General features: G+C 28.0%; 1 protein-coding gene across 1 annotated transcript; it reads right to left on the reverse strand.

Moving 5' to 3' along the window:
- On the reverse strand, positions 1-27,097 carry LOC145842351 (uncharacterized). Its single transcript, XM_082949776.1, has 22 exons — positions 27,038-27,097; positions 25,557-26,141; positions 23,271-23,339; positions 21,676-21,741; positions 20,949-21,026; positions 20,716-20,793; positions 19,948-20,114; positions 18,575-18,710; positions 12,929-13,000; positions 12,384-12,512; positions 12,188-12,276; positions 11,951-12,077; positions 11,510-11,590; positions 10,990-11,103; positions 7,348-7,521; positions 6,855-6,984; positions 6,437-6,571; positions 5,013-5,187; positions 3,650-3,784; positions 1,940-2,045; positions 513-803; positions 1-275 (listed from the first exon to the last, which is right to left on the reverse strand). The coding sequence occupies exons 1-22, from the start codon at positions 27,071-27,073 to the stop codon at positions 243-245; spliced, it is 3,006 nt and encodes a 1,001-aa protein (XP_082805902.1). The 5' UTR covers positions 27,074-27,097; the 3' UTR covers positions 1-242.
- Between the last annotated feature and the right edge of the window lie 787 nt (positions 27,098-27,884).

Consider the following 27,884-nt stretch of genomic DNA (forward strand, 5'->3'; position numbering starts at 1 on the left):
TTATGACTTTAAAAGCCTCCTATATTAAAAAAAATTGTTGTTAGATATAATTTATTGACATCATTAGTAAGCAGTTGTAAAATTTGAAGTTTTGAACAGAAATGCTAGCGATTTCTTTCATGAATTTCTTTTACGAACTCCTAAAATCATAACAAGTTTAAAACTTACAGGCTAAAAATATGCATGCAATAAAAAAACACAGACCTAAATCATAATTAAAACAAAAGTAGTTGTGAATCTTGTCAGTCTTCAGTTAAGTCGATCGTTTTTTCACTCTGAAAATAAAATTAAAGCTATATATATATATATACAATATACTTCATATATTGAATAAGTTTTAAATAAATCTATAAATACTATCTTGTTATATTGATGACCTGTTAGTCGTAACCATGTAATTGTTAATAGCTTAAAACGTAAAATTAAGTATTTTTAAACATAAATTTTTAAATGTTGTTGTTTTTTAAATAAAATAAAGATTTTTGCATGCAAAATCTCGTAATCAAACTTACTTTTTTAGTTTCGTTAATATGATTTATCCCATTGGACGTAATTGGCACGTTCCCATTCTTTACCAGCGAACCGCTGCTCTCTCCAGAGTTGACACCATTCGGCTTCTTCTTCTCGGGAGTGTCCTTGATGTTGAAGAAAGTTTTCAGGTCCTTGGTGTTGGCGACCCGGAACTTTTCCAGGAGCTCAGCGTCCTGGGACCCTGATGAAGTCTGAACCGGTTCCAACGCCACTCTGCGCTTCAGCTTGTCGCTCTTCTCTTTGGACTTTTTCAGCAGGGCTAACGCGTCAGTCTGATGTGATTTTTTTTTGTAAAGATTAACTTTCAGTATTTAGTTACTGTAAAATTGAAAACTAAGTGTTTTATCAATACATGTAAATTCATTTAGAACATGGTTTCCAAATCTTTTTTTCAAACAGCCCCCTAAACATAAATTAAAAAAGCAACGGCCCCCTCCAACAAGATTGCTCAAAAAACTAATTAAAACTAGTTTAAATTTGCATTGTTTATTATTAAGACTTTCGTTGATTGAAATGTTTACATGTAGAAATAATGGTTATTTAATTTTCATAATAACATGAACCTTTGCTTTTTTTAACAAATTACAGCAAAACTAAAAGAGTTAAACATTAAAAAGTTATAAAATAGTCTTGAATGTTTGATGAATGTACAAAAATATTCTTTGTCTGCAGTATTTGTTTATAGGAAACTTCAACTTACTATAAAATAAATATATAATATTTTACCACTAAAATACTAAAAATAGTTACTCATTTAACATTATTTATTAAGAAGCTTGAAAAAACAGGTGTTATTTAAGAATGTAAAAAAAATATATCTCAAAATAGCAACAAAATTATTTAAAGCAAAAGATGTATTCCACACAAAATAAACGTTAAAAGTTTATTATTACAGCAACAAGTTAATGAACAGTTGTAGAAGTTGAATTTGTTGCAAGACGAAGTATTTTGGTGTAATTTTTTATAAATAAAAAAGTCAACTACAAAGTGCCTATTTAAATTTTGCCAAATTTGAACCATTCTTGATGATTAATTAAATTCACAGTTTATAGGTATGGTTAAAAAAATATAGAAACTAAGTATTGTACAAGTTGCTGTAACTAAATATATCTGTCCAACTACAACTGTGATATATTCATGGATCTAACTTTAATTTAAAAGAATTTTAAATATGACAAATAAATATAATTTGTACTTAAACATCATAATAAAAAACTACTATCTTTTTAATGTTAGACAAAATTGATTTCAAAATGGTTAACATAATCTTGAATACGTTTTAATCATAATAAACATCTAAGAATATAATTAACAATCGCCTTAATTAACACAACAGCTTTTTCATTTTTTACGCAAATTTCATAAAAGTTTTGTTTCTATTTGATTAAAAGAAGTAATTTCAACTTACGTTCTGTAGAAACTTTTTCATCAAATTTTTGGGACTTTCAGGCAAGCTGGGGTTGGCAGGTTCGGTTTCCATGACAACCGGCTCTTCAGGTTCGTTTGTTGCAGTTCTGATGAATTTATTACATTAGTTGTAACAAACCTAACTTACACTATCATGTATTCATTACCAGTAGTATTTATTACTTCATAATATTTCTTATTAATATGATAAAAACTTCAATAAAATCATAAAGGTTACGTTCTCCCCTCGTGAAGAACTTAAACAAGTCTATTAAGTCAGTGCTTGGCCAAACCCTTAAAGAATTTCAAACAGCTCACTATCGTTGGCAATGTCGAATGCTCGAAAATTTATAAGCAGCATGTATCTAAGGGTAGTAAGAATTAGTACACTATACAAGAGAGCGCACATAAAAATAAAAAGAAGCTTTATGAGAGTTCATTAGAAGTGGAAGATTTTAAGATTGCGGATGTGAAAATAATAGTAGCCAAAGCTATACTGATAGAGAAGAAAACCGTATTAGAAAAGTAACTAATATGTATTAACAATAAATTGGGTGAGGGACATACCATATAACAAGACACAGTAGCAGCAGTCCTTTAGATAAAATTTCGGCCGCTGTAGGACCTACACTGTAGGTATTACATATAACAGCAGCTCGAATCAAGTTACGCTGGAAAACTTTTTTTTCTCAGATTGACATATTGAGCTAAGATCTTATATTCTCAATCTTATCTTGAAGATATAAGTCTTAATCTTATAAATTAAGATATGTTCTTATTTTATGAACTCGATTATAAATATTTAATTGATAAAATAATTTTGTAAATTTCTAGGAAAATCTTGCAATTTTAGTCTGACTTTAAAGGATCTTTAATCAATTTTTTACTTTTTGAAGGCTTTGGAAAATAAGGAATTATGTAAATTAATCTGACAAAATCTGATCTTTTTTTAATTTAGTCAAATTTCCTGACTATTTCTGACTTTTTTAAAATAACCTCCTGTTTATCCTGACTTTTGTCATTTTTTTTAGTTTTTCCTGATTTCCTGACCGTGTGGCAACCCTGCACCATAGTTTAGAAATGTATCTATTATAAAATAGTACTACAAAATATTAAAAATAAATATTTCAAAAACATAAATTACTTTCATTAAATCACTTGGAAAGAATTAAAACTTACTAATAAATTAAGTTTAAGTGGAAAACACTTCAAAAACTTAAACTAATGTTAAACTATAATACATTTAAATCTAACTCAAAAAGACTTAAAACAGTTAAGTTTGTTTAAATAATAGCTCTTTTTATTTGCACAATAAAACACACTAATATAATAATACACAATTCTTACAAAAAAGTCTTTACTCTCAGTCGGATGATCTCACTACACAAAAACTTAAAACTGAACTAAAAGTGTTTTAGCTGATTTTACGCTTCAATGAACACAAATAAAATTTCATCAGATTTTATACATGTATTCTTATTGGCTTATTTTATAAGATTCAACATTCAAACATTTAAAATTCAACATTAAACAACAATGAAATAGCAATATATTACTGATAGATGCAATTTTATAAAAACTAGCACTTTTAAGAGTTGTAGTCTAAAGGCTTATTTTAAATAAAAGTGTCACATATTTATACTTTTAGAGAGAAAAAATCTGAAATATTATTAACTAAACAAAGATAAATTTTTAATAAAAATCAACCAACTTGTTATTAGTTTCAGGTTTAGTAGGAGGAATAACTTCAACAGGTATGTTGGGTACGTAGGTCACCCACCCCCACCTGTAAGGTATCGGTATCTTCTCACCCCCGTACTTCTTCAACGCCTCGTCCGTGGCAAACCTGAAAATAAGAATATTAAATATTTCAAGCAGTAAAGTAGAGTATTACTATTCTAAAAGACTCATTACAAAATGTGTGTGTTATTGTATCAACTTGTACATAAAAATTGTATTTTTAAGCTTGCAGTCTTAACTTTCACTACTTTTAACTAGTCAAACTTTTTAAATCATCAAACCAAAATACAAGCAAAAATCTATTCAGAAATCTAAATATGTTTTAAATTTTAAATATTTTAATATTATTAATTTAATTTTAAGGAACTTTACACTGTAATTTTGATAAATTTAAAGTCGTATAGTTTTGATTTTTATTAAATAAAAAAAAATTCTGGAAAGCTTTATTATTCAGTTCATGCTTTTTTTAATACAACATTTTACATAACAAAATATATGATAAAAAAGTTTGATAAATTATTTTTGAAAACAAAAAAAAAAACTTTAGTGAGTATTGGTTTTCAAGCCTTAGCATATAGATTAAGCTAATTTTCCATCATGTAATCAATAAACATCAGAAAAACATTTTAACCATTTACAGGGAACTTTAAGTACAAAAAACTTTTAAAATTTAAATCAATTATAGAATTAGAAGCAGTACTCTTCAAGTTACTTGAATATAACTCAAACAATAACAATTCTTTTTGTGCTTATTCAAATTAAAATGAATGTGTTTTTTTTTTGTACAGGGTTGCCAACGCTTTTTCAAAATTTTTCAAAAATAGATCTTCAAAATTTCTTCCAGATTTTTGAAAGAACAATTTTGTTTGTCCATTTTAAATATAAAACTAAGCTTAAGGTAAAACACTGTTTAAAATAGTATAAAAATATTTAAAATTTATTTTAATGCTATTTTAAGTATGCTTTAAATATATAAATTCTAATACAAAAAATATTGTTTTTAATAAGTTTTTTTTATCTATGCAAAATTTTATGACTTACACGTAAAAATTGTTTAAAGTAGCAGACTTTTTAGTGATTTTTGTTCAAAGTTCCAGGTTTTTCTAAAAAACAATTTACCTAAATTTTCAAACCCTTATTTAAAGGATTCCAGGTTTTTTAGCGAACCTGTTTGTAGCTAATAATTAAACACTTATTAACATCCTCTACTCAAAATAATACCACTATAATTGATGAGAAATTAATAGTTTTACATCTAAAACTTATATTTCAAGTATCCTTCATACAATACAACAACCATAAAACTATCTATATCAAAAATATATAAATCTCACCAGCATCGCTTATTCAAATTGTGACCGCTTCCACTCACTGCTATGTTCCTGATTTTTTCCCTGATCTTCGCCTTGGATATTGTGAAGTTCTTGTTCTCGGTGTTCTGCACGATCACTCCGGTCGCCTTGTCCGACGACTTGTTGACCTCTGGCTCGCTCGGTACGTGCAACTCGACTGGATAAAATATATATTTAAAAAATTAAAGACAATTATTGTTGTATCAAAGTTGTTTAAAGCTTTTATTGTTTAAATTTCATTGACAGCTAAAGTTGTGTTGAGCAGTGGTCGTCAAAAGTGCACTGATACACACTAGTGTTCACGAAAACTACTTTAGTGTGCACAAAACTTTTAGTAGCCAGGAAAATTATTTTAGTGTTCACGAAAACTACTTTAGTGTGCACGAAATCTGTTTTGGTGTGCGTGAAAAATAATCCTAAAAATTGAAACTTACACTAGATATTTTGGAGTTGCAGATGAAGAGCAAAAAAAAAAGTTTTAGGTGCTTTTTATGGTAGTTTTAAATAATAGGCCACAACTTTTTAATTTTTATAAAGGGGGCATAATGAATAATAGTTTGGTAAATTATGCAGTAGACATTTATGAGAAAACTGTACATCGGGATGCACAAAGTTTGTTTAACTTGACGACCACTGGTGTAAAGTATTTAAATAAACTGATACCTTAAATTTTTGTAACATTTAAAAACTTTAATAAAAAATACTTAACAGCAACTAGATTTGTTAATAACTTTAAGATTACCGTTCTTCAAGGCAGAAAAAAAACAGCGTGCTATTATAGCAAGCAGTAAGACGAAAATTTTATTAAAAGTTTGAAAGCAACAAATTTAAGTTGAGCAGTAAAGTACAAGTTGTCATTTAATCAGCTAATTAATCGAAAACTAATTCGACTCGATATCATTCTACTTTAATCAAAAATTAGAGTTTTTGAAATAACCAAACTGAGATTTCAAAAATCTCGAAAAATTCATACTAGCTTAAGTGTGTGGCAACGCTGAAACTATTATAGAACAATTAGTAAGAAAAATACATGAGCTTACACATTTTAATTGTTTTCATTAAAACTTTCAGTCGTTTAGGTCTGTTTTAAATTTACTTATTTTATAAACAAAAATATACAGCTGTAGTATTTCAATCTTTTAAGATTTTATACGCGAATTATACAAAAACCATCAAAAAAGTAGTTAGAAGCAGTGTTAGAGCTAGAAAAATCATATATATCTATATTAATTAACCTTCATGTAAAACTTTTTAATATCTAATTTTCTAAAATATTGCTTTGTAAAAACTGTTTATCATAACTGAATGCAAGATTTCTTAAAGTTTCAATGGTTAAAAACCAATCAATAAAAATAAATGTGATCTTTATATAAAAATATGTTATAAACTTTTACGTAATAATAAACCTCCTTCGTCGACGGGACCCGCACCCGATGGAAGCTCATTTTTAATTTTTAGATCCCAGTAATGTTGAAATTCGGTGGCGATCCTGCTCATTGCGTGCGGATTGCAGTGGCACAACCTCACAAGGTCCGGCATTGCTGTTAAGTTAACAGTAAATAGTTGCTTGATAAAATAGAAAAATAACATCACTTTGAAAATAACATGGGTACTGTAACAATGTAAGTGTAGGTAATTTGAAATATAGTTATGTTTATATATATATATATATTCATTAAAAAGTTTCATGAAAAATGAGTTATGTTGTACATATATAAATAATAATAAATTGTTATTCAAAATTTTCAATGCGACAAAGTTATATTTATAATTTAAGTAAACTGCACACTACATACTGTGATATTTAAGCAAACAGTAACATACCTTCTTCAGGCACATCTTTGGAAACTATCACTTTAGGCGGCTTCTCTTTCTTTTCTTCCTTCGGTTTCGGGGCGGGTTTCTCATTTTCCAGATTGTACGGTGTCACTATCGAATCATCAAAAAATGCCCACTGAAAATTTACATAGGTTGTGCTTGAAAAAAAAAATACTTGAATAGAAACTATACAATCACTTTTTATTTATATTTATAAAAAAAACTACATCTTGGATAACTTTATTACAAAGCATAAAAAATATTAATAAAAAACTTTACTGAACTTTAATTTTTTTGAGAAGTTGAATTAGCTTTTCAACTTATAACCATGTTTCAAAAAAATTACTCTCAAACAGTAACAATTTTTTCAAGTTAACCCTTAAATTTACTTTGTGAACAGACATTACTTTTAAAAACTGCAAAGCTAGGCAATCACTTAACTAAAACTACGTTAAATATACATTAATAAATTTACTAAAACATCTTTCAAACAACTAACAGAGAGTTTGGAGAGGAATTTCTGATGTTGTTCAACCAATTGCGGGCTGCTGTCGTCGTACACGCAGCCAATAGAAATCGGCGTCAGAACTTTTATCTTCTGCTTGAACCTCCTCTCAAACTCAAGCTGCTTCGCCTTCATTTTTTGATCAGATATTTCTTGATCGTTCACGTTCTAAAAGTTAAAAAGGATTATAAAAACTATTTATTAATAGATTAAAATAACTAAGCATACATACTATTTGAAAAACATTTCTTAAAAAAAATTAATTAACAAGACTTCAATGAAAATATATGCATACCAAATACCAAAGAGCAGTTACAGTAAAAAAATATTACTATCTAACTCAGGGGCCGGCAGATTGCGGCCCGCAAAGGATAAATTTGCGTTAGTTTTTGAATGGATTGTGGCCCGCCAATCAAAAGTATTCCTGGACATTAAAACAACATTACTGCTTAGACTTAAAACTGTAAAAAGACATATTGGTACTCTAGCAGTTTTTTTCTTCTTTTAGAAAATAACTTCCTTTTTACAATAGCAATAACTAATCCAAAACAAGAATTTAAAAGTACTTGAGTTCAGTAAGCTAATTTTGTGATACTAAAATAACTAATTAAATGCAATTCCATTGTGTACGACAGAAATGCACAGTAATTAAGTAAAATATCATACTATCATAATGTATTTTTAAATGTTTACTTTTATAATAAAGTACTATAAGAGATGTTTTACTAATGTACATTAAATTTAAGTGTGCACAGAAACATTTAAAACATCATATCAATAAAACATAAGGTAAAACATTTTATTTAAATTTGAATTATTGGTTTTCAAACATTTTAATTTTATCTAAATAAACTTTTTGTGCAAATTAAATTAATTGCTATGCACATAAATGTGCATAGATGCTCAATTTAGGACTTTTAACTTTTACTTAATTTAGGTTAAGTTTAATATAGATGATTTATCGCTATATATCATAAATAAGGGCGCACATTAATATTTCAAACAAAAAAAAGAATAAGACATAAGGTAAAACAGTCCTTTATTCGGAATACAATTTCGTTTAAAAAAATTATATTTCTTTTCAAATTAAAACATGATTTAGAATGTTAAATTCAATGGCATATGTCATGACTTCTAAATAGAAAAAAATATTTAAGATAAAAAACATAGAAAAAATTTTTTAAATTCCAAAAAATATGTTACTTTTAGTTTCTTTTATAGATATAACTAAATATCTATTTTTTATAACTTATCAACTTTTTCTGTAGTTTTTTTTTGTAAAAAAATAACTTTTCCTGTGTAGTTGGTCCGATGACTTAAGTAGACTACCGCTTAAGTACGCAAATTGAACCCGACCAAAAAGTGCGTACTTAGCACGGGTAGTGCAAACTTTTTGACGACATAGTTTAATATGAAATTTAGTTGTTTGTTTTCTTTCTTACAACTAGCCACCAAATAATTGGGCCAAATAAACGAGTCTTTTTATTTTAAATAACAATTAATACATAATTCTTATCTGCAAAATTTTTTAATAGATTTTAAAATGATTTGTTTTTCTATAAAAAGTTTCTACATAAATGTTACATACATTTAATATAGAAAGTCAATGTCAGTCAATAATATAAAAAAGAATGACAAACCTTTTTCACATTTTGTTTTGTTAGAGGGAAAGTACCAAACTACATTGTGTTTACCAAACATTTTTATAACATCAATGTGTGTACGTTTAAATTAAATTATGACTGAACTATGTTGTACTTAAAGGTTTTTTTTAACTTTGTCATCTAGATTTATTTATTTTATAGCATTACAGCTCAAATATCATTATTCTTTTTACTTTTCTGCAACCACTACATAAGTATTTAGTTTATTACTATTTAATAACAGGACTGTCACAATCTCAGGCCACTTAAGACTACTCAGGATTACTCACCCTAGTTTAAAAGTTATAAAAGTCTCAGGCTAACGCAGAATTTTTTTTTCTCTTTCTGGATAAGTGCGTACTTAAGGCAGGGTGCGTACCAAAAAAAAGCGCGTACTTAAGCGGTAGTCTACTGTAATTGAAAAACATTTTATTCCTAAATAGTTTTGTGTTACTGTCAAGCCTAAAAAAGGGTGTAATAATAAAACAGAAAGAAACCATAAGTATAGAGTTATTGTTTAAGATTATTGTTAGCAGGGTGCCAAAAAACCTTAAATCCTTGAAAAACCTAGAATTTGACAACTTAGGCTAAAAAACTGAAACTTGAAAAATTTCAAAGAAAACCTGAAATTTATACAATTTTAACATGTAAAGTCATGAAATTTCAATTTGACACAAAAAATATGTCATATATATAAATGTTTATCGTTACAACTAAAAACTGTATTAAAAAACATATCTAAAATAGATTTACAATACATTTTCAATATATTTGTACTAATTAAGACAGTTTCCAACTTAAACATAATGTTATACTAAAAGAAGACCAAAATCTTCTACTTTTGAAAACCTGGAAGAAATTTATCAAAAGCCTTTGGCAACCCGAGTTAAGCAAATTTGCTTTGTAAACTTTTGTTTTTTATAAGGCAAATGTTAAAAAAAAACTTTCGATCAAAACATAATAACTTTTACTGATGCTTCAAATATATTTTTTTACTTGTATTTATAATACTAAACTATCTGCTCATTGAGTAGCACTACTTTATAAAAACCATTTTAGTATTCGTATTAGTGGTTGATCAAAATTAATAATGACAAAGGTTGCTACACGCTCAGCAAAGATTTTAACCTGAAATCCTGGATTCTTGAATAGTTCTTACATTTAATTAACAAAATCCAGATTAAATAAGAAAAATAACTGTTAAACACAAAAACTATATTATTTAGATGTCTATTTTCTATATCAAAAACTTTAGAAAAGGCTTAACAGTATCTTTTCAGTAACTTTTTACAACTTTATTCTCTAAAATTTTATCTTTAAAAAACAAAAACTAACTTGTGTTTCAAAATACCTGCAAATTAATCAGACTACGTAAAAGAAGTTTCTTAAAAACCAGTGGCCTCTCTGACCATCAAGATTTTCAAATGTTTAGAACAGGAAAGAAAAAGAAATGAAAACTTTATTTTAATATAATTATTTGCTGCATCACTGAGTTTGTCATTGTTCTTTAATTTTTTTGTTTTCAAACACAAAAATCAGAGCCTATTTAGGCTTACTATTATTTTTACAGAGTTAAGTAGTAACCTTACAAAGTTAAGTTATGATAAAAAGTTGTTTAAAAAGTCTAAAGATAATGAAACTATACGTATAAATTTTAGCCTATAAAAGTGATATAAAATCTAAATAGGCCTTATATGTGTAGCTAAAAGTGACTAAAACTAAAATTAAGTAAAAAAAAACTAACTACAACTAAAACTGTGGCCCGCAAAAATTTTGAAGTTTAACATTTTGCCCGCGAGGACCGTTAGCCTGCCGACCCCTGACTAAATAAAAATCAAGCATAAGATTACTTTAAAAGCAAGGTGTATTTAACAACAAACTATATACAATTTTTGTAGTTAATTCAAATGAACCTCATCAAAACAGAGATTACACTTTAGATTGGATCAACTTGAAATAACCATAAATAACAACAATATTTACACATTATTACCTCATCATCGTCGTCTTCCTCTCTGATGCCTTCATCGTCGGACAAATATCCGTGAGGAACAAAAAATCCGTCCTCCTCTTCCTCATCACTACCTTTCTCCTCATCCTCTTCCTCCTGAATCAGGAGTAACACCATCATAAAATAAAAAATAATGAGGAACATCTTCATTAACATTTTGACCATGATAAAATAATGAGGAATTAGTATTTTGATCATCATGAAACAAATATATAAACATTTATTGTGTTTTAAGGTTTCCACTTATTTTATTTATAGTTTTTTTAAATAAATAAAAACTAACACCAATTTTAACCTTACAACACTTTCAATCAGTACTATTAATTATGAACAACTTGATTAATATTTTGATCATGAATTAGCAACTCTTTGATGTGTTTTAGGGTTTGATCTTACTTAAAAACTTTTAATATACAAATAATAAAACCAACTTCAAAAGTGACAAACGTTTAAAATTTATTTTATTATACAATTTATTAACACAAAAATTTTTAAGACTAACACCGTCGGAATTTGCGATGTCTTCACCTTCTACGGGTTCCTCCCAATCGTCGTCTGAATCGTACTCATAATCCAACAAGTCCTAAAAAAATGCTGGTTTTATAATGAATATAATATAACAAAGTTTGAATGATAATTTAATGATCTTAATTATTGTTTTATTATTTGTTATTATTGACAATCAAGTATTAAAAAATATTGATTATTAAAATGCTGGTTTCAATTATAATACTTGAATCATATTTTCATAATCTAAAAATAATTCAAGTTATATAAATTTCTTTATCAATAAAGTGAGAGATGCTCAATTGTGATAGTTAAAAATAAAAGTACTCGTAATTCAACAAATCTTTAAAAAAAAGTCTGGTTACAATGAGAAGTAATACATAATAAACTTGGAATCTTCCAACTATCAAATATTAAGTAATTATATTGTTCATACCTCATCCTTCTTAAATGGGTTTTTAGGAGAAATAATAGAACTGTTTTTTCTCCAGGTACCATGGTATGGAGGACGGTAATTTGTATGGAACATGAAAAGTTTCAATTTCTTTCCTTCAGTTTGCGATCTGAAATAAAGAATTAAACGTTTGTTTATATTCTAGTGACCACCATTTAAGTATTCAAATACAAATGTTAAACAAATTGCAAATAAAAATAAATACTTCAATAAACTTACAATTTACGTTCTTTCGACTCATTCGGTTGTTTTTTTGTTCTTTTTTTCGAATGATCAGTAAAAATTTTAAGACTTTCAAATCCATTCACCTGAACAAAATTTAGTATTAAAAATTATGAGCTGCTCACTTTAAAGTTTAGAAAAAAATAATCAAGACATACTGTTTCGATCAGTAGTGATTCTTTTAACTTATTACCTGCATCTTATAAGACTCATCAAACGCTTTCTTCTCGTCATCTTCCAGCACTCTTCTGTTGACGGGAGCTATTCTACAGCCGTCTTTCAAAAAGTACGCATCAAAAGCACCAAACTTTGCTATCCTTGACTGGAAATTATTAAGAAGTTTTAATATTGAAAAGGTATTATATTTTAAAATGATCTTAAAATAAAGCAAGTTTATACAATTTACTTTATCATGAACTGTGTTTCATCAAATTTCTGCATAAATAATACCTCTATAGCATTTTTTTAAAACTGAGATTTCAAGAAATAAGTTTATACAAGATTAACTACAATGTAAAACTTAACGGCATTCTTCTTAAGCTAATTACTAAAAAAACATTAGGTTGTAGGTAGTGTAAAAGAAACAATAAAAAACAAGGGGAAACTCAGAAATGTTAGTATTTTATTTAACTAGATGTGGTAATTTTTTTTAAAGTAAACAATAAAGATCAAAAAAAAATTTAATGAAGTTATTTAAGTATGATTATTTAACGCAGAAAATAAACTTGTTTTAAAAACCTTAGTCTGCACTTTCGTTTTGGGTGTGAAGAATTTCTTGAAGTGGTTTGCAGCCTTTTGCTTTTTCTTTTCCTTTAAATAAATAATAAATTTATCAATAAACTAGAGATAAATAATAAATTTATCAATGTTAGTAAATAAATTGTGTGAACCAGAAAATCTAAATTATATTAATGCAGCATCAAAGATAAAACAAAAAGTAAAATTCCTATAACAATAATGCTTAACAAAACAAAAATAAAAAGGTCAATATTACATTTATTTAATTTATAAAATATTAACATTAGCCTACAAAGAAGTTTGTTTCCTTAAATAAAAAAAGTATTCAAAAAAGTATAATTTAAGTTCAAAATAACAGGGTAGCCAAATGTTTTTAGCAAATTTTCTTTAGGTTTTAAATTTTTTTCCTCAATTTTCAAAATTACACATTTTAGGGTCTATTTTTAGATTAATTGTTGCTCATTTTTAGTGTTTATATTTTTACTTGTTTCTGTTTCAGATTTTACAATGTTAATAAATTATTAAACTAAATTGACAAGGAGTTATTCTTCATGTAAAATCTTATTAACAATTTGAGAAAAATAAAATGGTTGTAGTAAAGTTCCCAATCCGTGGATGCGAGTTCCAGACGCCAGATCTATCCGGTGATGTAGTGAGTAGCCTTCTCAACCTCCACAAAGTGGAGCATCAGCAAGAATTTGGGTTATCCAATAATGGAGTAATGCCAATTGCACCTCAATTGATTCGACCAAGGGTTGACCGGGGGATCAGCCAAGAGACATAGCTTGCTTTCATTCGGAGGTGGGAGGCATTCAAGATTGGTTCAAATATAAGCAACCAAAATGCAAGCATACAGCTTTTTCAGTGTGCGCAGGACAAGCTTGGCGATCTTATGTCAGCAAGTGATCCTCGACTAATGGCCAAATCAGAAAGTTACGTTGCTAAACTGATGGAGTTGATTGCAGTCATAAAAGTTGCTATTGGTGTAAAGAGAGCAGAACTTTTGAACCTACATCAGGACCATGATGAACAGTTTAGAACGTTTGCCACACGTGTACGAAGCAAAGCAGAAACCTGCAATTGCATTACAATCAGTGAGTGTGGCTGTGGGAAAAGCAATGTGACGAGCAACACAGAAGATGCAATAAAAGACGTGATGCTCGCTGGCCTTGGGGACGATGACATAAGAAGAGAAGTTCTCAGTACTGAAGATATCTTATCCAGGTCTTCATTTGATATAATTTCCTTTATTGAAAGTAAAGAAATTGGACGCCATGCAACTGAGAATTCGCGGACAATATCCGCAGTCTCCTCCTTTCAACGTCAGAAGAAGGGACGTGTCAACATAGAAGATAAGTCCCAACATGTTCCTTGCCAGAACTGTAAAAAGCTTTTCTATCCTTTCAACGAAAAAGGTAACCGAAATAAAAAGCCTTTCAGATATTGTCTATTTTGTTGGCGTAGTCAATCAAAAAAGGTTAACGCTGTTCAAATCCAAGCTGATCATTCTGATTTTATGCAACAAGATACCCAAATAATGTCACTACACGCAAGTAAAAGAATCATGTTGAATAACACCATATTCAGCAAGAAGTCCTTGCGTAAAGCCAAGGCAACGGCTGATCATCCTCGTGCATCAGTCAAGATTGCTAGACATGGGACAAACAAGTTTGCATGGGTGAGTGCTTTAGCTGATACTGGAGCACAGTCGAACCTTTGGGGATGGAAAAACTTTCAGGAGGCTGGTTTTTGTAAGAAGAATTTAATGCCTGTATCCATCACAATTCGGGCTGCCAATAAAATTCCTATTAACATTCTAGGGGTTTTCAATGCGACTTTTAGCGGAATGTCTCCAAAGAAGGAGGTTATCAGATGTGATGGAATTATTTATGTAAGCGATTCAGTGACTGGATTCTTTCTCTCGTATGAAACCATGGTTGACCTCCTGATTATTAATAAGGATTTTCCTACCATTGGATCTCAACTGCCTCATCAACATTCTGAAGTTGCTGTAAGTTCGAATGAAAATGATCCGAATAGACTGGACTCGCATAAAGATGTGACCTGTGATTGCCCGCCAAGGAGTAGAGTGCCAGACCAACCAAACAAACTTCCGTTTGAGGCAACAAATACAAACGTGAGCAAAATGCGTGATTGGCTCTTACAAAGGCTTACGCAGCTTCAACGTTTGTATGTCCACATAAATTACTTCAGCAAATAAGTGGGCCTCCACTTGAGATACATTTGGAGAATGATGCTAAACCACGTGATTGTCATACACCAGCTCACGTGCCAATTCATTGGCAGAAACAGGTTGAAGCAGATCTCATTCGAGATGTGAGGTTGGGTGTCTTGGAATGTGTCCCATTTGGTGAACCTGTAAGCTGGTGTCACCGCATGGTGGTCACCAGGAAACAGTATGGGTCACCTAGGAGGATAGTAGATCTCTCACCACTTAACAAGTATTGCAAGAGGGAGACATGCGCTACAGATACTCCGTTTAAACTAGCGCGCAGAATTCCAAAGGAAACGTTATAGACTGTAACAGATGCATGGAACGGGTATCATGGAGTTCCACTGAGAGAAAGTGATAAACACCTCACTACATTTATAACTCCGTTTGGCAGGTTCCGATATACTAGAGCACCTCAAGGCTTTGTATCATCTGGTGATGGTTACAATCGATGATTTGCAGCTATTTTATCTGATTTTGAAAGAAAGGAGAGATGTGTTGATGACACCATATTTTTTGATTCAGAATTAGAGTGTCACTGGTGGCGAACAATAGATTTTCTATCAAAAGTTATCGATGCTAAATCATTCTAAATCCCAAGAAGTTCCAGTTTTGTCAGAAGTCCGTTGATTTTGCTGGATTTAGAATTTTTGATGAACGTATAGAACCTTTGCCTAAATATCTGGATTCCATTCGCAATTTAACCCCAAAGTCTGCCACAAATATACGTAGCTGGTTTGGTCTGATAAATCAAGTCGCAAATTATGCCAAACTTCGTAAAGTCATGGCATCGTTTAGAGATTTTCTCAGTCCAAAATGAAAGTTCATGTGGACAGAAAAATTAAACTAATCATTTAATGAATCAAAAGAGATAATCATTGACGCAATAAAGAGCGGTGTTCAAATTTTTGATCTTAGGAAACTGACTTGTCTTAGACTAGACTGGTCAAAGCAAGGATTGGGCTACTTCCTTATGCAGAAACACTGCAAATGCAATAGCCGGTTACTAGATTGCTGCACCACCGGCTGTAAATTGACGCTTGCAGGTTCAAGGTTTCTGAATGGGGCAGAAAATAATTATGCTGCCATAGAAGGGGAGTCGCTTGCTATTGCTTGGTCATTAGAACAGACAAAGTATTTCACTAAGGGCTGCAAAGAACTTGTGGTTGTTACTGATCATAAACCACTGGTAAAGATTGTTGGTGATCGCACCTTCAACGAAATTCACAACACACGCATTTTTAGGCTCAAACAACGTACATTGCCATGGCTTTTTCAAGTGCGTTACATGCCAGGTAAATTAATCTAGCGGCAGATGCTGCATCGCGTTATCCAAGCTTAATTAATGAAGTGAATTCACATGATAGTGATTTGACTGACGAATCACTTCTAATTGCTTCATTGAGTAATGAAGTATGCCATTCAATGGCAATCACTTGGGAGGAAATTGTAGAAGAGACATTAAATGACAAAGTACTTTCAAGAGTATCCAGGTGTATTGAAGAAGGTTGAAGCTTGAAACATAATTAATCTTTGTCAGCGTATTTTAGATACGATGATGCATTGTACTTAAGTGGTGGAGTTATACTTTACAAGGACAGAGTAGTAATCCCCGCCAGTTTACAATATCGGGTCCTCAACAAGTTACATTCGGCGCACCAAGGAGTCACATCAATGCATAATCGTGCCCAACAAATTGTCTTCTGGCCTGTTAATACACAAGACATTGAATCAATTCGTGCCAATTGTCAAAGCTGCAACCGCAATTCACCTTCTCAACCATCATTGCCACAAGAAGCATCTGATCCTCCTATAAACCCTTTTGAAAAAATATTAGCGGATTTCTTCCAGTTTGCCGGAAACAATTTTTTGGTAGTTGGTGACAGGTTGTCGGGTTGGTCAGAAATATTTTCCACACCCAGCGGAACCTCTCAGGCAGGTTCGCGTGGGTTGATTAAGTGCCTCCGAGATTTGTTTTCCAGGTTTGGAGTACCCGAGGATATATCAAGTGATGGTGGACCGGAATTTACGTCCAGTGCAACAAAGGAATTCCTTAAAACCTGGGATGTTACGCATCGAATATCTTCAGCTTATTATCCAAGATCAAACGGTAGAGCGGAAGTAGCCGTCAAACAGGCAAAAAAATTGCTAAGATCAAATGTTGACGCTTCAGGAAGTCTGGACAATGACAACTTTTTAAGTGCGATGCTCCATCTGAGAAATACTCCTGATAGCGATTGTCAAGTGTCTCCAGCCGAGATCATATGTGGACGTCAGCTGCTAAATAGTTTCTAATTTTTGAACGAACTTGACAAATTCTCCAATCCTAATGTGCGACCCATGTGGAGAAAAGCATGGAAGCTTAAAGAAGAAGCGCTCCGTACAAGATTTGTTAAGAATTCCGAAGTACTTTACCAGAGAGCCAGGGATTTGCGACCTCTCTATGTTGGCAGTAGGTGTCTTCTACAGAACCAGAATGGCACTCATCCACGTAAATGGGACAGAAGGGAGTGGTAATGGAGGTGCTTCCACATGATCAGTATGCAGTCAGAGTTGATGGTTCACGGAGACTTACTCAGAGGAACAGAAATTTTTTAAGGATGTACAACCCAGCTCAACAAGCATTGAAGCAAAATCTTCCCATGGTTTGAGCGGTAATCTACCAAGCACACATCATCATCAACGTCCTGATTCTTCGGTAAAGGTTACAGAAGATTCCAACAGTGCCAATACTGGTAAAACCAGTGAGGTTGAAGCGAATCATGAAGAGGTTGATCAAGAGTACATTCCTGCTCCTATAGCTCCTTAAAAAAATAAGGTTCCACTTGCTTTGCGTAAGTTGAAAGACTTCAATGCGCCAGGGAAGCTTGAGAGTGGAATACTCCAAAGTAGAAATCACCGTAAGTGAAGTCTGTTTGTTCCTGTTTATACAAAAGTTTGTGCTGAGTGTTCAATTGATGCTGATAGTGATGATTGCTGAGCCAGGAAGGATTCAGCGTGGAATAGCATGAATTTGTATTGTTTTGGATTTATTTAGTGCGTTTTATTGCAGTTTTGTTTTTCTTCAAATAAATCCCTTGTTTAAAGATTTTTTATTTAAGTCAATTGAGCTTTGTTAATGCATAAAATGTAGTTTCATCTTAGTAAACTATTTTTGTTACTTGTTTAAATCCCCTCTTGACGAGCTATGTCATTGCCTTAAACTTGTTATTATCTTAAATGAGCTGGAGGGGATGTAGAACAATTAGACTATAGCTCATTTTTAGTGTTTATATCTATACTTGTTTTCGTTTCAGATTTTACATTGTTAATAAATTATTAAAATAAAATTGACAAGGAGTTATTCTTCAACCTCTGCCTCAATTGCTCGTAGTTTTTCCTCCAGCAATCTAATTTTATTATTTTATATATACCTCTGCCTCAATAGCTCGCTGTTTCTCCTCCAGCAATCTCTGCTTCTCTTCCTCCTGTTCCCTCCGCAGCTTCTCTTTCTCCTCCTTCTCTTTTTCCTTCTTCTCCAACGCCAGCTTCCGCGCCTTCTCCCTCTCCCTGTTGGTTGTATTGCTACAAGAAACAAAAAAAAAAAAAAAGTTTAATGTTAGTATAAAGTTATTTTAGAAACATTTTTTATTTAAAACAAACTAAATTTAACTTTAGAAACCTTTAAAACTAGAGACTTAACAACTAAAATTATATTATAGTAGCATTTAAGTATAATTTAATTTTTTTCACTATTACAAAAATCTTTAAAAAAAACTCATAATTGAATAATATGATATTAAACAAAGATATTAAAATCTAGGATGCTTTCAAGTAATATTATGATTTCTAAACTAAAATTATGATACCATGCGAACTTTATTAAGTTGAAACAACTCACATTTATCAATTATAACTTTTTTTTTTGATAAACCTCATTAAAAACTTTGTTTTACTTTAGCAGAAAAATGTGTAAATACTTTTAAAAAAAGGAAGTATTCAAGTAATCTATTATAATAGGCTGATGTTTTAAAAGCCTTAATTTTATATTTAGTCACTCAATTATTTAAATCTTAAAGTTTTACAGATAATAAAAACTGGTCTAGCAATAATTAAAAAAAAGGAAAACCCAGAGAGATTTTTTTATGTTCAAATTTTTCAACGAACTAGTAATACCAGTATTTTTTGTAATATTGCAATTGTACATGAAAATGAAAGAAATCCAGGATGGTGCAAAATCCTTTCGGCTAAAAAATTACTTCGACAATACTTTTATTATACCGCAGCTTTCTAAAAGGAACAGCAAAAATCTACACCGTTTAAACATGGTTCATACAACTTGTACTTTTTTGTAGTCTACAACTTGAACTATGTAACTGTAATAAACAAATTTAATATTCTACTTTCAGAGTGCTAGCTCACAGAGTGCAAGACTACAAAACCAAATGCTAATGAAAAAATAAATTCACAATTTATTAATTTATTCGAAATAAAACAAACTGATTCTCAAATTTCTTTTAGATATTCTGAAATCTTCTAGTATTTGTACTAGAAGATCCTGACATTTTGCCAATAACTAGTAAAATTAAAGTTACAAAGATTAATTCGTTATTAAAAAACTAACAAATTATTAATTTTCTTTATTAAACAAAGATATTCTAAATTTTATTTGGTTACTCAAAAATTAATTTAAACTCATAAAAACTGACATTTAGCCATAAAAACTGATTTAACTTGATGCGTATGAACCATGTTATATATTTTCACTATTAATAATTTTTTTTTGATCTATGAAATAAAAACTTACTCTTGTTTCAACCTCTTCTCATTTTCAATCTTCTCTTTCAGCTGTTTTCTCTTCAGGTCTTCCTCTTCCTTCTTTCTCCTCCTCTTTTCTGCCTCCTCCAATTTCTTCTGCTTCCTCGCTTCCTCCTCCACTTTTTTCTTCCTCAACCTCTCCTCTTTTTCCGCTTCCTGTTTTAGTACAAAGCAAATTAGATAATATTATATAGATGTTTCATAATATTTATCATGATTAAGACATTTCTAATTGGTCTGCTAAATTTACAAAAAAAATATATTTAGCATTTGGATAAAAAATCGCCCTAACTAGTCGCCTAATTCTGAAAAATTTTATTATAAAAATTAAAAAAACTATTTAAATATACAGTATTCATAAAATGACTATTGAAGATGTATAACTGAGTTTTAATTTGATAAACAAATTAAGAGAAAATTTCGAAAAATTTGTTATTAAAAGAGCTTTTTGTAAGTTAACTTTAAGCTGAAATCTAAGTGGTGGGACAAAGGTAATGTAATTGTATTATATACAATGGTTTTTAAGATTGGTATGTTTAAAACTGATTTAGGTTAACTAAAAGTTATTTAATTATTTTGAATAATAATGAAGTACAAGGTATAATGTTTTACACTACTAGTAAATGTTATAGTTTTTTTCCGCAGAGGATGATATATATTTTAAATAATAGTTGTGTAAAATAAATTGACAAAGTACACATGTTTTTGAAATTTACTTATATGTTAAACAAATTCAGAATTAAACTTCAGTGGATACCTTTTTCTTCTGAAGTTTAAGTTTCTCTTCTTCCCTTTTTTTTCTATCTTCTTCTAATTTTCTCTTTTTCTCTAAAGCCTTAAAGCAAAGCATAACAGTTAAAAACTAATTTTTACTTCACTTAGACAGACTAATTTCAAATTATTAATGTAAATTTTCTAAGGCAGTACTCAAAAATAACAATTTTTTTATTTCAAATTATTTTTCAAGCTTAATATAAAAATATTTTGCACCTTTTGCTCCTGAATCTTTTTTCTTTCTTCTTGCTTTTTTTGTTTATCGTCGTCAGTTTTTTTCTTTTTCTCTGAAGACTATAGAAATAAAATTAGTTAAACTAAATTTTTATAATTTGTACAAATCTTAAACTATTGAAAAATTACTTTTTATGGTAAGATTCTTGAAAGTTCAATTTTTAACAATGCTTAAAAATTCTAAAAACTTTAATGTTTGTAACATATGTGTAAATAGCATACTATAAATAATGAGTAGGTTAAATTTAATACAACAATTAAAAATACTAAAGTGTATATCACTTAAAAAACTAATAATTCTTTCAATCAAAGTTTTTCAAAGTGTAAGGTAGTGTGCATAATATTTTATTTACTGTGTATCGAAAATTTGATGTTAAGAACTTTTTTTATTACTATGAAACCAATAACTATTATTTTTCATTTTTTAATAAATTATGATTTATTCTACGCTAATATAAATATTTAAGTTCTAGTTTTTGAGGTAAAAACATATGTTTTTCATTATATCAAATACAACTTTGTTAATCAGTAGACTAATAATCATTGGTTTAACCAATTTGTATTTTATTATCCATAAAGCTGAGATTTATTAGCAGATATTTTTTGAATTAAGTTTCAAAATATTTTTTGATCATCTGCAAGTTTTAAGAATACTTTCTGTAAGTTTAAAAATAAATTGAGTTTTAAATATTTATATATTAATATTCACCTTGGTCGAAGTTTTGGGACCACGTCGTTTATTTTTAGGTGTGACTTTAGCATCTTGAGTTTCGACCTATGAATTAAAAAAAAAGATTAAAAGTACATAGTTATTTTTTTAGAAATATTAAGTTACTATTTTAATTATTTTAGCTTTACCCTTTACCAGAGTTTTGTTTACCAGAGGTAATACATTGATTAACTTGTAAACTGCTATTAAGCTATGTATACATATTATTTAAAAATTCTATAAATTAAACCAAAAAAAGGACTAAATTAACTTGAAATTTTGATCAATATACTTATTTTGCTTGCATATTTATCACTCCATTAATATTATAAATATTTAAGTAAACTCAAAACTGTTTATACTTTATAAGAATAGCATTTAAAATAATCAAATCTAATCCAAAAAAGAACTTTCAAGCCATATACTATCAAGGATTTTGATTAAGTCATTGAATTATTTTTGGAAGTTTCAAGCAATGCTATTCTTATATCCTGTCAGTAATAAAAAAATCATCTACCACCAAGTTTTAATTTAGTTCATACTAATTTAAAACTAAGAAGTTTATTATTCATACAATCTTAAACTTATTTTAACTTAATAAATAACCTAAAGCCAAGTTTCTTTTTAATAATCTAATTGTTCTGTTGTTAAGCAGTCAAAACTAATGGAATTATTTCAATAACTTAGAAAAAAAAAGGAATACTTTGTTATTTAAAAAGTTTTTTATGTATTTTCTACACATATTGAGATAATAAGATTTATTTTATTGAGAAGTCATTTTTTGAAAAGCTACTACAACTTTTAAGCAGTTTAAAAAAAACGACTTATAGGAAAATTTGAATCAATAGTTTATGTGTAACAAATGAGTTGACTTATAATCTACTCTAAAAATAAACAAAAAATAAAAAGTTTAGCAATTTTTCGAAAACAACTAGTTACATTGATGCTTTTATCAGAAAAAATAATTAATTTAAAAAAAAACTTAGCTTGCTTATATGAAAACAATACTTTTGAAACTTGGTTTAAAAATAATCAAACAAAAAAATGTTAATTTCAATATACTTTAAATTATACAATTTCTACAATAGCCTTGTTTAACGAGAATAAAAACAACTCAACGTTTAAGCCAAGAAAGGCAATGTAAAAATAACTATACTTAAGAAAGAACTGTAAATTTGCACTTGCTTGGATTTGCAATTAAACAATTTTATCTTAAATTTAAAAACTTCTATCTTTCAAGTTTTGATTATTTTTTGTAGTAATGAAACTGGTAATTATACATTATTTTAAAATATTTTCTATAGGAGAAACCATGACAAATATACAGTTAAATGAGGTTATTTTTAAAGTAGCATTAAGTTTAAAAATTTTTAAATTTGGCTACCATAAGGTTTATTGGAAAAATTTTATATTAAAAATAAACTACACCATAGAAGCTAAAAAAAAAAAAACACATTACAACTGTTCGTAAATTTTATTAACAACATAAATCAAAATCTAATGTACATTAAGAATTAAATTTTTACTGTCACTACAAAACTATTACTTTAAAGATTTGTTTTAGAACATCTAGAATGTGTTAAATATAAGCTTACCTTTTTGTTCTTTGTTTCTCTACTAGATTTTCGCGTAGGAGTCTTCGGAACTTTATTTGATAGCTTGGGCTAAAATTAAATATTAAACAATTAATAAATTTATGAGAACTTAATATTAAACTAAAATATATACAATAAATAAAACATGAAAAACGTTTTTCTATTCTTTAGACACTAAAACTAGTTTCATTATTTTAAACTGATTTAAAAAAAAAATCCATAAAATATACTTAAGTTAAAGTTAATTGTTTTTATAACAAAAATATTTTTTAAGTTATGTTTGTTTTCAATTAAAAAACATTGTTTATTTTGTCCATTGTTAATTCTTTTTAATTCATTTAGTCATGAAAATAGTTTGAAACTAATAACTTTAGACTTATAATTGTACATTAAACAGTCTGTGTTTGAAAAAATAGAAGTAACAAATAAAGAATAAAAAAGACTAGTGTTTTTCTTCAAATTTAGATAACCGTATTTTATTTTAAGTTTCAATATTCAATAACAATATAAGAAAATTAATCTTAAGAAGACTTTTATTCAATAATGATAATATAAAATGATATTTGATAGAAAAAAAAGTACTTAAGTGTTTGAAGTTCTTTATATTTTATATTTTATGGAGAAGACAGCTCTGAAATTACAGGCAACTAAGATAAAAAAAAAAGCATCTCTAAAAAGTTGTAAAATATTGAGGTAGCAAAACCTTTTTTGAGGTGCCTGAGTGATTAAAAACTACACTGAGTTCTGACAAAACTAAATAAAAACAGGGTTGCCACTCGTTTTTTTCCAAATTTTTTCCAGGTCTTTCAATTTTCATCCAGGTTTTTATAAGAACACATTTTTGTGTCTATTTTTAGTTTTAAGTTAAGTTTAATGTAAGAAACTGTGTTTTATAGAATAAAAACATTTGAAAATATGCTGTAAAGTTACTTTAAATATGTTTTTAAATAAAAAACATTTAGATGATGACAAATCTTTTGTGTCAAATCAAAATTTTACTACTGAAAATGTTAAAATTATTAAAAATTCCAGTTTTTTTTCAAATTTTTTCAAATTCTAGTTTTTTTCAGGTTATTTTTACCTAAATAGTCAAATTCCAGGTTTTTCCAGGTTTCAAGGTAAAGTGGCAACCCTGTAAAAAGTATTAAAAGCCAATAATTGTAAAAGTATTGTATTGTTATTCAAGCTTGAATTATTTAAAAAAATATAGTTACAGCAAAATTTTTTGTAACATAGAAAAAATATATTATTCTAACAAAAAAAAGTTGGTTAAAAGGTCATAAAAATAAAATTAATACAAAAAAATCTAAAATAGCCTAAGTTTTGCAAAAAACTTCAAAAAAGGTTAAGTCATCCTGCTATTTTCAAATTACTAAAAAAAAATATCAAACTGGCTTAAATTTTTACAAGATTATCAAGTAGTCTAAGAATGGCAATCCTCTACTTACTAGTAAAACTTGTCTAAAATTTATTTAGTGTTCTTAGTGTACTTAAAAAATACCTATAAAAAACAAATCATCTTATTTTATAAAAATTATATTCTTAAAAACTAAAACTCTCGATTAAAGCTCAGAAAAACTATTTTAAAATTTTAATAGTTTTATCTTTATATACAAATAACAACCAGTTAGAAAACAGTGTTATCAAACTTAAATTTACAAAACACTATTTATTTATTACTACTTTTCTTTATTTAAATTAACTACAACATTTACAGTTAATTTGGTGTTTTAGAGTTAATGTCATTGGTTTTTAGAGTATGGAAAAACTATGAACAATGGATTAAACTTTTCAATCTTTAATAAATTAAATTATTCTAATAAGGTTAAATTATCATAACTAGTGCAGATATTAATGTACTAAAAAACATAGGGTACAAAAAAAGATATACATTATGAAATACTACTTAATAATGTAAACAAATTTTCTATAGGCTTAATGAAAAACAAATATTTAGGATATTTATACACAAATATCTACAATTTAAGATTAGTTAAATTAGTTTTATTGTCATAAACAAAATCAAACACTGTTCTTACAACTGTACCTAAGTCAGTAACTAAATAACTGAATACTTTTAAAAAAACAGTGATGTTATTTTATAAGACTTTATAAAAGTAAACTCTTAGTCATTAAAACCTTTGTTTCTAAAAGAGTTTAGTTATTTACCAACTGAATTTGTAACACTTGTAGACAGCAATGCTTTAGTTTATAGTTATACAAACAAAAAGTAGATGTACAAGATATTAAATAAAAGTTAGCTTATACTCTAGAATTTAATTTAACCTTTTTACTTGGTGGTTCATTGTTTAACTTTTTAACATCATTCACAGAGATACCAACAGCTACTTTTGAAACCATATCTGCTGTGATTTTTTCACTGCCATTCACTTCAACAGCGTTGGGTTTTGTTTCACCTAAGCTGCTGTCTACATCCACAACTAATTCAGTAAATGCAACTTGGTCAACAGATGCAAATAAACGTTTTCTGTTTTCATCACTGACCACATCAACGTCCATTTTCACACCTGAGGAGCTTTTTGTGTCAGCTGAACCACCATTTAATTTTGAACTTTTAGGTTTAAGAGTAGCTAAAACTAGTTTACTTTTTGGTTCCTTCTTTTTGAACATATCTGTAAGCTTTTTCTGTCCTTTTGGTAGAGGTGAGTCGGACTTTAATGGGGTTTGAGTGTTTTCAACACTATCTTCTACTACTTTCTTTTCTAATGAAAGCTTTCTATTTTTAAGAAAAACAGGGGCAGTTTGAATAGTTTTGCTTTTATTTTCTAAGGCCTTTTTTGTTCCACTAACATTTTTATCATTGATATCTTTGTTTACACTTGGTTTGGCAAGTTGGTCATCTCCATTAATCTGAAAAAAAAAGTCTAACAAAATAGCTACTTAATGAATCTTTTAATTTAAAATTCTTAAATTATAGACATTAAAAATAAAAACATTTTAACCTATTTTTTGCATAACAAATGTTGTAAATCAAAACTTCTAACATGAGCTAACAAAAAAAAAAGGTTTTAACAAACTCTTGTTTTCTTGGAAATTTACTTAGTTTAACCAAGTAATTTTACACTTTCAAAATTATTAAGAATTTAAAATTATCTTAATCTAAAAAATATTTATTTAAAATAATTATTTTTAGCTTGCTTATTTTAAAACATTTTATTTCAATGTGATATTTAAAAGTTTTTCAATTTAATCACTAGTATTATCTAAAACCTTAAGATTTCTCAGACCATTTTTTTAATAATTTAATAGGCTTTAATGACCTTAACAATTTATTTCAAATTTAAAGTATGATTATAATGTTCATCTTTTTAAATACTTTAATAAAAAAAGAACTAAAACAAATTCTTTTTTTTTTTGTTTGCGTATATCTTATAAAAAATTAAAATGAATATCCTAATAAGTTATAGCATTTACAACTCCTTACAATGTTTTTTTAAACACTTTATTTCTGTTTACATTACACACATAGCAATTTATGTAATAATTTTCTACAAATCTTAACTCTTTAGCTTTAAATTCACAAAAAAAACCTAATAAGTTTATTAAAATATATGTATGCTATAAACACACAAATTATTCTAACCTTCATTGATAAAAAATATATTAGAATTTTTAAACAATAAAAACTTAAACTAGTAAAGCTTTAAAAAATATATTAACATTTGTTTAATCTAAATATAGAAAAAATTAATGAAGATAATTTACCATCTTAAAAATAGAACAAATAAAAACTATTAATTGCTAACCTTTGTTTCTAAAGTTTTTTCTTTTTCTATCTTCATTTTTTAATTCAAATTTATTTTAACTGAATTAAAGAATTAAATAAATAAAAGTTCTAGGATTAATAAAAAAGCCAATATATTCAAAGTAATACAGAATTTATATATTTAAAAAAAAAATTACAATTTTCTAAGTTACAATTTAAAAAATACTTTATAAAATACAAAAAATAAACTACTTTAGCAAACTAATATATTTTAAGTTAAACTAAGATAAATTTGATTGCAAAGAGTACTGCTAAATCACTTCAGAACATTATTTAGTTATGTACATGAATCTATACACTCATTATTAAAATTTATATTTATGACATTTATTAAAAAGTTCAAGTGTTTAAAAATTTATTTTATAAAATTTAAAAAATTAAGTTATGAAATGTTTATAAAGTTTTTCTCAAAAAAATCTTCATATTATTTTAAATGATTTACTAAAAAGTCTTGGAAATTAAAAAAAAATAAATAAAAAGTTCAAACTTTTATAATTAATATTGTACAGTAATTAATAAAAATAATAATGTAATATAACTAGCATATACTTGCCTTATGTTTAATACTTTAGATTAACACTTTTTGTTATTTAGCTATTGATAAATATATTTATTTACTGACTATTTAGAATGTACTTTGAATACTTATTTAGTAATTACTTTCCTAAGCAGTTTTTAATGAAAATATTTCTGATAAATTTAACAACTGTTTTTATAGTCTAATTAAACTTTCTATGCTAAACAATATAAACGAATTGAATAAGCTTACTTTCGTAATCTTAAAAAAGTTACAATAAAAATTATAACCTGAAATTATTAGTTTATTT

The sequence above is a fragment of the Thalia democratica genome, chromosome 8 (genome assembly GCF_965202585.1).
Source record: "Thalia democratica chromosome 8, ktThaDemo2.hap1.1, whole genome shotgun sequence".
In the NCBI taxonomy this organism is placed as follows: domain Eukaryota; kingdom Metazoa; phylum Chordata; class Thaliacea; order Salpida; family Salpidae; genus Thalia; species Thalia democratica.

Coding starts and splice junctions, on each gene's coding strand:
- LOC145842351 (XM_082949776.1), bottom strand. CDS start 27,073: ATGAAGATAGAAAAAGAAAAAACTTTAGAAACAAAG. Junction 18,711..19,947: donor GAGAAGAGGTTGAAACAAGA/GTAAGTTTTTAT, acceptor TACAACCAACAG/GGAGAGGGAGAAGGCGCGGA. Junction 12,277..12,383: donor ATGAGTCTTATAAGATGCAG/GTAATAAGTTAA, acceptor AATTTTGTTCAG/GTGAATGGATTTGAAAGTCT.